Source organism: Acanthisitta chloris, unplaced genomic scaffold (assembly GCF_000695815.1).
Source record: "Acanthisitta chloris isolate BGI_N310 unplaced genomic scaffold, ASM69581v1 scaffold41272, whole genome shotgun sequence".
Classification (NCBI taxonomy): Eukaryota; Metazoa; Chordata; class Aves; order Passeriformes; family Acanthisittidae; genus Acanthisitta; species Acanthisitta chloris.
The window spans coordinates 1737-12453 of NW_008660615.1; the positions used below are offsets into that span (position 1 = coordinate 1737).

The window sequence follows — 10717 nt, forward strand, 5'->3', positions numbered from 1 at the left end:
TTTTTCCCTCTCTGTCCAAAGTAATGAGTTTCTCACTTACCTGTAGTGTAGTGGATAATTTCTGAAGCTGACCTTGGAAGATTTTCTTTAAATGTTTGAGGTTTCTGGTCTAGTTTTCAGACTCTGGCCTGTAAGTACTGTGAATGAGTTCTACTCTTTTTAAGTGAAAAAGTTGTAATTCTTGCCTGATGGCTCAAGGAATTAAACAAAGGGGAACGGGTAGAGAACATAGGAAAGTCTTGTCATAAGTTGCTTTTCATAATATAATTCTTACTCATTCTTTATTGGCAATGTGGCAGTAAGGAACGGAATTAAACGAGTTTCTACCTGTTTTATCACTGAAAAGCTAAAAACTGATATTAAGCATGTGCAAACAATGGATTTAGAGCAGGAAAATCTCTTGTTCACTCTAGCAGAGGGAGGGAAACCTTGGTTTGTCTTCTAGATAATGCAGTTGCACATCCAGTGCTACAACTGCCAAGATATAACACTCTTTAGGGTCCTGGCTCACTTGCCAGGTGACAGATTTAGCAAGGTAAAGATGAGTTTCTGACCTTTGTTTCCAGCTACTTTGCTGCTTTAAAAGCAAAGAGGTGACCATGGATAGAGAATTGTGTATTTTGGATATACTCTGAGATCCCAGATCTAGGAAGACGTAAACTCATTGAACTTTGTTTTCCTGTCAAGCTTAGGGCTCACTCTGCCTTTGCTCAAAGCACCACAGGACTTGGCATGCTCATCCTGATGGTTTGCAGCCCTAAGAGGCAGTGAGAGGGGGTGTGTGCTGGTGCATCCTAACAAAATACAAATGTAAAGATGTTTTTGGCTGATATAGTACAGTTAGTGAATGGCCCATATTCACACAAATACCTTGTTCAGTATTTCAGTGATCTGCACCACCTAGCAAATTGCTTCTTTTTGCACCTCTCTTCAGGACTGTAATATTACAGCATTGCCTGTGCTGTAGGATCAGATACACTTTCTTGCCATGATAACCAGAAAATGTTCTTACGCTTTGTTAGAATTCATCTGCTTTTACAAAATTTCAGTTTGGTGAAAGCAGCTGTGATGGACCTTTCTTTTTTCTTTTCCAAATTGATTACAGTCCATTTTCAAAGTTGTGATTTAATTGCAACAAAAGGTTTAGTATTATAATTTCTGCCTTGAAGTCTCATCTAGGCCTATGAATAAAATATAAGCTCTACCTTCTGTAATTGTTAATGGTGCCTTTTCTTAACCTTGTAGCTTCCCACTCACTGAAAGATGTCAGCAATTGGGGGAGTAGTGTCCTCCTGTTCCTGTCTCCGTCCTGGTGTATGGCTGCTGAAACCAGGAATGCAGAAGATGAGCTCCTTACATACAGCAGCCAGGTGTGCTGCCAAGGATTATTATGAAGTCCTTGTGTTGGGTGGAGGTGCTGGTGGCATTGCCATGAGTGCTCGGATGAAGAGGAAAGTGGGGACAGGCAATGTGGCTGTTGTTGAGCCAAGTAAGGTAAGTCTTCCTCAGCTGTGAAGTGTTGAAAAGAATAAGCATTTTACATATGTGACCAGATTGGTCTGAATCTCATTCCTCTCCTGCCCCACATGTTTTTAACTGTAGAGAGGAATCCAACTTAGCATCTTTTAAAAGGCTTTGCATGGAATTTGTGCCTCCATGAGAGATGCATGTGTCCCTCCAGCTTTGTCATGCAGAACTCTTGGTTACTTACACAGCTTCTTTTGTTGAGAATAATGCAATGTTAAGAGCATATTGCTTTCTGTTTGGACTCATGTGCCTTCACCTTAAAGTCCCTTTAAGCAGTTCTTAAATGTCCATTTAAACATTTATTTCAGACCCACTACTATCAGCCACTGTGGACCCTGGTTGGTGGTGGTGCAAAGCAGTTGGCAACTTCTGCACGTCCAATGGGAAGTGTAATCCCTCAGGGTGTGGAGTGGATCAAATCTCGAGTTACAGCACTGGATCCAGATAAGAACTGTGTCTGGCTGGAGAATGATGCCAAGGTAATAGTGGTAAAAAAACAATGAGTTTTTTTATTCTATGTCATGAGTTGTCTGTCCACTTCCTGATGATCCTCTTGAAGCTGCCTGTTGAGCGAGACCTTCAGCATCTAGGAGGCCAAGAAATTCCACTTAGTCTTATGAGAATTACTTGATCTTAAAATATTTCTCTCATAAAAAGTGTGGTAGATAATTAGGTTAGAATAACATCAACTTAAAATATCATTATCATAAGTCTTGTTTATGGTGACCTGAACAGGAAAGAGAATATTTTGCTCCTGCTGCTTGGGTTTGTGTATAGCTAAGGCTGTGTGTGTAACTCATAATGCAGTTAGCGTTTGTGTTGTGTGTGTAACTCATAATGTGTGTGTGTGTAACTCATAATGCAGTTAGCATTTTAACTGGAATTCTGAGAGCTTAATCCCTATGTTACGAATGTTCCCTATATCTCCTTCCCTTATGGCTCCGTTGCTGTCAGAGAACTTATATTTGCTTTGAGGTAATGCTTTGGCTTCTTTTTCTAAAATACTTTTTTTCCCTTACACGTGTGTGTAACTCATAATGTGTGTGTGTGTAACTCATAATGCAGTTAGCATTTTAACTGGAATTCTGAGAGCTTAATCCCTATGTTACGAATGTTCCCTATATCTCCTTCCCTTATGGCTCCGTTGCTGTCAGAGAACTTATATTTGCTTTGAGGTAATGCTTTGGCTTCTTTTTCTAAAATACTTTTTTTCCCTTACACAACAGGTATCTTACAAGTATCTGATAATTGCCCTTGGAATTAGCCTGCATTATGAAAAGGTATTTGTTTTACAGTTTTGACATTTTTGACTAGTTTCAATAGTATCATGAACCCTTATGATTCGTTAAAGTAAATGGCTTTTCATACTTTTTTTACTGCAAGATATTGGACACTTTATTAATGAAAGAGCCAGAGGACAGCCTAATGTCTTGACTCCTTCCACAGATCTCTGTGTAATAACCCAAATTACCCTTGGGAACGTCTCTTAAGACAACTTTATTGCATCTCTAATGCAATATCAGCAGATGGGGCAGCAAGTTGAATTTAGAACTTAGAGGCACCCTGGAACAATGAGCTAATAAGGGTGCAGACTGTAGTCTGAAGCATCTCCAATATAAACAGAAGTGAGGAACACAGAGCAGTCAGTGAAATCTGTCCTGCAGAATTAATTTGACCTGCCCTCATCTTTCTTAAAGGAGGCACTTTCAAGGAACCAGCTGAGTTACCATGCCCTAGGGCCTTTCCCATGCTATAGGTTTCCTGTACACTTCATACAGTGTCACTCAGAGTGAAGTGGTGGTGCAAGAACGAGCACAGCAATGTGTAGGAGGAGGAAAACACCAAGGCAAGATGTCTGAGCAATCTAACTTGTGGTTTTACCCTGACCTGAATGTGATGTAGTACCTTCTAATATATTGAGTGCCTCTTTGAAAAGCTCCCAAGATATATGTAAAGCAGGAGCTATCTCAGTTAACTCCAGTCACAAAGGTAAATTCTGGTGCTTAGGTCAGTGGACTGAGGAGCTGCATTCATTGATCCTCCTCTCAGTCTTCAGTACAATCTGATAAAACTAAATTCAGTGTTCAGTAGTAGAAGCCATATAAAACAGTTAACCACTATTACTCTGGAGTGAAAACTCATAGTAACATAGGGCTTTAAAACAAAAGTGGCCACTTTCAAAGGAGGGGTGGTTTCTCTTCACCAGCAGCAGACTGCCTGGTGCAGCTTGGAATGCCCCAAACACATTGCAGTGTGTGTATCATCACTCCTGGTTCTCACTGAATTTCTGCAATCCGTTATTTTGAAATGGGTACAACTCCCTTTCTCAGAAGCACATGCTCAGGCATAGTAGGGAAATAATTTGTTAAAACAAAATAACCCCAGGAAAATGCAGGGATCTGCAACTGACTATGGAAAAGTTTAATTCAGCATATACATTTTCATGCCTTTTTTTTTTACATGATTTTTACTTACGATGATGTAGCAGCAACTTTATGTATTCTTACTCTGAATTTCATTCACTGGTCTACATAAACTGAGGTCTGAGTCTGTGCTGAAGACTTATGCTCAGATGTTGCAGATCAGAGTAATTCCAGTAAATGTTACATCTATTAAATTCTGAAGGAAATGTCTGTTTGATTGCTAGGCTTATTTTTAAAAATGCCAACTAGCAAGTAATTATGGACTTTCTTTTGGCTAGAAGCTTCTTATATAGCTTTTTCTCAGTCTGTATTTAATACTTGTCAGTGGTGACAAAATTTCTGCCATCTGTACTTTAAACCTTAATTTCTCTTTCTTAGATCAAAGGTTTGCCTGAGGGTTTTCATCACCCTAAAATAGGTTCCAATTATTCAGTTCAGACGGTAGAGAAAACATGGAAAGCTATACAAGATTTTGAGGAAGGAAATGCTATCTTCACTTTTCCAAATACTCCAGTGAAGTGTGCAGGGGCTCCTCAGAAGATCATGTATTTGTCAGATGCATACTGGAGGAAAGTAAGTATTTTACCCTCTCTGCCAGTGCTTGCTCCCACAGTTGGAAGGGTTTCATATTATCTTTAAAACAAATATAAACCACATGAGAGGAATGTGACTCAGGATCATTAAAGTGACTGAGTTGGTTTGTGTATGATTGATGTATAATGAATGCAGGTAAATGGACTGTACATAAATATTTTGCATATATTTAATACTGAAGAAACTTGTAGAATTCAGAATCCATAAGGAAAGAAGTGCTTACCCTGCTTCTAGTGAGCTGCAGATACACCTGTTCTCAGCCTGATTTGTAACTTCAGGCAGTGTATTAAAATAACACTGGCTGGAATTAAGTTATTCTTGTTACTTTAAGTACTTAATACCTGTTGCCATTTGTCTTTCTACTAGTCTGAATAGTGGCTGTGCTTGCTTCTTGGGGCACACTGTCTCAGCATCAGGAGGAGTCTTAGCCAGGCTGTTAAAGCAAGCTTAGTGGAAGCAAAAGACAACTTCACGTGGAAGTGTCAGGCTTCATATGTGTTTAAGTTTCAAGGGCTGTCTGCTGGGTGAGTAGCTGAATGATGCATAGAACTGAAGGTTTTAGATAGCTATATAATGCTAAGCTGCTACAAGTGCTTAACCTGCATGCAGCAGTTCCTCTGGGCATTGCAGCCACCTCTTCTCATGAGCAGACCCTAAGTGTCTTCAGTACCTCATGCTGAAAGGGTCTAGCTGTGTCCTCTAACACAGTGTGAAATAGCTGTGTCTGAGACTTCTGATGTTAATGCTTCATTAATAATTAAACTGCATGAATAGTTCTATCAGCTCTTAAGTAGTGCAGCATAGTTGGTGTTGGATTGTCACAGTTTCTCAATAGAAAAGGCTAATTTGAACTCTTTCTGCAGACAGGAAAACGTGCCAAAGCAAACATCATGTTCAATACTTCACTGGGTGTAATTTTTGGTGTTAAGAAATATGCTGATGCATTGCTTGAAGTCGTAAAGGAGAGGAATATTGCTGTTAACTACAAGCGCAGCCTTGTAGAAGTTCGAGCAGACAAGCAAGAAGCTGTGTTTGAGAACTTGGACAAACCAGGAGTGACTGAAGTTCATCAGGTCAGGAGCTTGCAGACCTCTAGTTTGGTTATTTCTTTTCCTTGTGTACTGTAACATAACTGCTGCACTATAACAGCATATTGTCTGTGTCATTGTGTGCTGTGGTTTCCTCCTGAGAGCACCATCTAACTTTAGCAGAATATTAAAAAGTTGGAAACTAAGGTGAAGAGGAGAAAAAATACTTCATAAACTATACCTAGAGCCCTGTATGCCTTGGGAAGGTTTTGGGTGTACATGGAGGAAGACAAATTGCTGTTATGCCAGTCCAAATGGAGTTGCTTTATAAGGTTCATGTTAATCAAAGGATGCACTTGAAATTTGAGAGCAAATTTTAATTCTATATACTTGTGTTTAACAACCCAAACCAAAGACAAACCCAAGAAATCTCTCCACACTGTGCTTTATTGCCATGTATCACACAGATAGTTTGCTCTGATGAACTAGCCTTTTCTTTCTGCTTAGTATGGAATGCTTCATGTCACACCCCCAATGGGGCCACCTGATGTACTCATCAACAGTCCTGTCTCGGATGAAACTGGCTGGGTGGATGTAGATAAGGAAACTCTACAGCATAAAAAGTATCCTAATGTCTTTGGTATTGGAGACTGCACCAACCTTCCAACATCAAAAACTGCTGCAGCTGTAGGTAAAGTTGCATGTGTGTGTTTGTGTGTGTACCAACAAGTGTGGAGTCACAGTAAGCTTTTTGTTGTTTGCTGCTTCTGAGGTCTTGACTTCAATTTTCAGCTTTCAAAAAGACTGAAGGCTCCTGGGCCAACTAGTTAGCTACAGATCATGCTGATGCCACTAATCCACAGTTCTCTTGTTGCAGATGCTTCGCAGATGAACTAATTCCATTTTCTGTGTTCACAGAATGTCATGAGTGTACTGCTCTTGCATTCCATCATCATTCAGTAACAAAACTTTCTGCTTTATCTTAGCACCTCGTGCATATGTGTCAGCTGATAAGTCACTATCAAAAAATTACACGTTCCATCCTTGTAGACACAGGTTCCGCTATTAAAACACTTTAGGTATATGGTCTCACTGCTAAAAAAAGGCAAATAAAAGGGTGGTGGGGAAAAAAGAAAGGCTATACAGTATGTTATTGTAACTTTAAAATGGGGTTAGTTAAGTGTTTCAGTAAATGGGTCTTCAGTACTTCCCTTACAGCACTCAAAACGAAACAGAACTTCAGTGTGCCCGAATATCAGTGTTTGGGAAGACTGAATAATTGAGGCTAAAAACAAACAGCTCGTTTCATTAAGCTTTATCATGTTGGAAACAGTGAGGCCAAAGTATTAGTCCATAGTTACATGTAAGTTCGATTGCAGCTGAATTGTCCAATGAAATGCTTGGCTGCTTGTGTTTGCTCTAGTAATGGCAATAATCACTGCCTGAAACAAAGCCTTAGTACACTTTTTTTTTTCTTTCTTATGTAGCTGCCCAGTCTGGAGTCCTTGATAAAACTATTTCCCAGGTGATGAAGAACCAGTTGCCAGTTAAAAAGGTATTTACAGCTCTTGTCTTGGGGAGAAATTCTCGAGTGTTTTCTCCCTTACGCAGGAAGCCTCGCAAGCAGCTGAACCATGTGAACCAAAGGCAGGAAGGGCTTTGCATCAGCGTTTGGGGTGTTACAGGGCTACATATACTGCATGTTGTAACAGTAATCTGATTGCACAATTCCTGTTTTTCCGAGTTGAAAGAAGTTTAAAGGCTGATTAGTCTGGGTTCTTCACCAATGCAGGTGACTTAAACTGTTGGCTAATACAATCCCTACACCAGGAAAACCCTTGGAGGCTTGCTTCCCCTGGATAGAACATGATCTTTTAAGGAGTCAAATTGATAGTTTAGTATTATACTACAGATATTAAGCCTGTAATTATGTTAAAATTTCTCTTTGAGCCTTTACTTTCATTTTACATGTAGCCTCTGAATCACTATTCTTGGGGCACTAACCTGAATATCCTGTGATCCTCTGGAAATCCTTGCAACTAGATTTGAGGTCCTATTTATGTCCTTTAAAGCAAACAACAGCTCTCATCCTGTCCTGCTGGTCACCTGTTCTGGTTGAAATCACCAACAGGTGATTTTTTTTTTAGGTCTAATTTAAGCAATGTTGCTGAGCAAATCTGTTTGAAATAGTGGCTCAGTAATTGACTTAGCAGCTTCTCCAACTCACTGATATTAAAGCTGTAGATGAAGACTCCCAAGGACTTACTTTGAAATGTGAATGTTAATCATAGGGCTTGTAATACCTCAGCATTTAGACTTTACCCAGATGAATGAGAAGTGGGTATTTTTCATTGCAGTATGATGGATATACTTCCTGCCCACTGGTAACAAGCTACAACAAGGTGATTCTAGCAGAGTTTGACTACAATGCTCAGCCTTTGGAGACATTTCCCTTTGACCAGAGTAAGGAGAGAGTAACCATGTACCACATGAAAGCTTATATGATGCCTTTCCTCTATTGGAATGCACTGCTTAAGTAAGTATTTCAATCCTATGATCATTCAGAAGAAAAAACAAACAGGTACAGACACCTGTTTGGTTTAGTTCCTTGCTGGAATAGAAGCAAACAAAGTACATCCTTAGTCATAAATAAGACCTGGACTTTCTCAGAGCACTATGATCATACCAGGGGTATGTTCCATAACAGAAAATGGACAGGATACCCATTGCCAAATCAAAATCCTCACTGAAACAAAAATTCTCCAAAACAACCCCCTACCACTCACCTCTAGCAGTATGGTATCTTACAGGAAGAAACAAAAACATGTTCCCCAAACGCTACTTTGATAGCATATATAGAACAACTTTCTCTCTTTCTAGGGGATACTGGGGAGGACCAGCTCCTTTCAGGAAGCTAATGCATCTGGGATCGAAGTAACTGCTGGTTCTGTTGGTCAAACCCTTTTGAAGGAAAAGGACTGATCTGACACTGGATCAATACACATCTTCCCTCTTGGAGTACCTAGTAGACCTTGTTGTAATTTTTTTTTAATCAAGCTTTTATCCCTAATTCACTTTTTCCCCTACTAGGGATTAAGCCTTCATATGCTCTTTCACTGCTCTCTAATGTAAACCAAGGCCTTAAACTACTTCTGAACATCCACAGGAGTGAACTTGCCTTAACCTACAGAACACTATGGAAATTTCTAGAGCAATCAGTAATGTTAAAGCTGTTGTGTATGTAAAATTTCTAAACTGAATTGTTTCCATCCAAGATCAATGTGTGCACTGGATTTATCAGAGTAATTTGATGCTAGTAAAATGGCCTAAAAGTGTCCTATTGTTCTCTTATTTTCAAAGAACAAAATCGATCCTAATTTCTAAGCATATCTGCTGCCCAGTTACATGGGCTATAGACATTCATGGAGGGTACTGCAAGAAGTCCAGCAGTGTATGTGTATACAGGTACACACACACTCTCCTAGGATAGTTGTGCCACTTCACATCAGTTCCTCTGTAATGTTTTGACCTGTGAGAGTAAGAATATCATGAAAAGAATTCCTAGTAGACTGGAGACTGGGAGAAGACTGAGATCATCTGAGACCACATACTAGACTGAAGCACAAATGAGGATCACAGATGAGGGGGAAGTGCTTTTTAATTATGACCATATAGAACTTAGGTTTCAAGGGAAGGTTGAACAAATTTAGGAGTTGAGAGTCTTCACAGAAGCTGGAACTTTAGTGGCAGTCAGGTAGGCAGCATGGAGCAAACAGGAATCATCTTCACTCACAAGAATCAGCAGCAGCAGCAGCTTATTTCTAAACAGAAAGATGAACATATTTCAGATTACAGCTTCATGCTTTTTCAACAGACTTTAAAAGAATTGTTTTTGCATTGCAGTTATAAGCATGAACATGTACCTGGGTGTTAAGTAATTCTTCGATCTTATTCTGGATCTGCCCATACACATCATTAAACAGCTCCTCCTTTGATTTTGTCCCATTCAAGTGCACTTCAAGAAAGTAAAATAAGAAAGCTTTAATTGAATGCCTCTGGAAGCTTGCCAGATCCTAACTTATAAAGCATACACCTGACTGGTGCCAGAGCAATATACTCCCCTCCACCTGCTTTGTTCACCTCTCATGCATGTGTATTGCAGGTTTGAAAAGCAATCTCAAAGTGCTTTTGTCATTAGACTTACCCACATCAACCCCAAGTTCTTCCATTATCTTCCTGTGCTTTACATACATAGGCCAAACGTGGCCATCAAACAATCCAGGTGGATCCGGTACAGTGTAATTCCTTGAGCTGTAAATTAAGGCATTGTTACTTACAATAGTGTAATTACAGGTCAGGGAAATGATACTTCATTCAGTTTCTCTACCCACTAGCCTGAGCCTGCTTCCTCCCTTATGGTTTCTGAGCTTATCAACACTCAGTATTTAGCACAAGCTGCAAGCATAAAGATGCCCAAATATGCTGGAGTTTGATGTGCTGGTCCAAAGTGTTCAAGATTGGAGAAAAAAAAAAAAAGGTTCACAAGCCAGACTGATCTCAACATTGTGAATAATCTCCTAAAGCTTTGGCAGAACTCTGGGTAAAATAGGTGTCTGCTGATTCCTCTTGAAACTTCAAGTTTAATACATTTCATTTGCATTAAAAACAGTGTATGTGTACAACAATACAGCCAAATGTAAAAGCCCAGATAAACAGTCTGAGATCTGGGAACCACATCACTGCAAAGCAGCAAGGGAGAAAGCCTAGTGACAGGTGTGCAGAACCTGAGCATTACATACACAAACACAAGAGCCTGGTATCAAGTTCTGGGTTCATTTGGTGAAGGAAGGTACAGTCTTCTTAACAGAGCATCTACATCTAAAAGCTCCAGAGAAACAGTCTTGAATGGAGTATGGTGTTAGTGGGCAACCAAGGCAACTCAGAGAGACAAACTTACCTTCTCCTCCTTTTACACTCTTCGTATGGAATGGAAAGAAAGTACCGGTGGTGGAATACATCAATCAGTGGCCTGAAAGAGAGACATGTTTGGTTAGAGCTAGACTGAACAGCAGCAGGAAATGGAAAGGTAAAACATCCATTTCCTGTACTCAGAGCAACCTTCAGACTTGTGACACCTAAACTCAG

At 39.8% G+C, this 10717-nt stretch overlaps 2 protein-coding genes across 2 annotated transcripts in view; one reads left to right on the plus strand and one right to left on the minus strand.

Annotated features, from left to right (window-relative positions):
* The first annotated feature begins 1237 nt into the window (after window positions 1–1237).
* Window positions 1238–8510, plus strand: SQRDL (sulfide quinone reductase-like (yeast)). The gene is made up of 9 exons (XM_009069871.1): window positions 1238–1494; window positions 1836–2006; window positions 2754–2807; window positions 4329–4523; window positions 5408–5617; window positions 6080–6263; window positions 7060–7127; window positions 7930–8108; window positions 8453–8510. Exons 1-9 carry the CDS (start codon window positions 1264–1266, stop codon window positions 8508–8510), a joined length of 1350 nt encoding a protein of 449 aa, XP_009068119.1. The 5' UTR covers window positions 1238–1263.
* Window positions 8511–9201: 691 nt separating this feature from the next.
* LOC103797649 (nicotinamide riboside kinase 2-like) overlaps window positions 9202–10717 on the minus strand; it is a gene marked incomplete at its 5' end in the record, with an annotated part of 2015 nt that continues 499 nt past the window's right edge. The window contains 4 exons of the mRNA XM_009069872.1: window positions 9202–9393; window positions 9496–9587; window positions 9777–9883; window positions 10530–10601. Of these exons, the coding sequence (XP_009068120.1) occupies window positions 9388–9393; window positions 9496–9587; window positions 9777–9883; window positions 10530–10601 (277 nt within the window). The remainder of the gene's footprint in view (window positions 9394–9495; window positions 9588–9776; window positions 9884–10529; window positions 10602–10717) is intronic.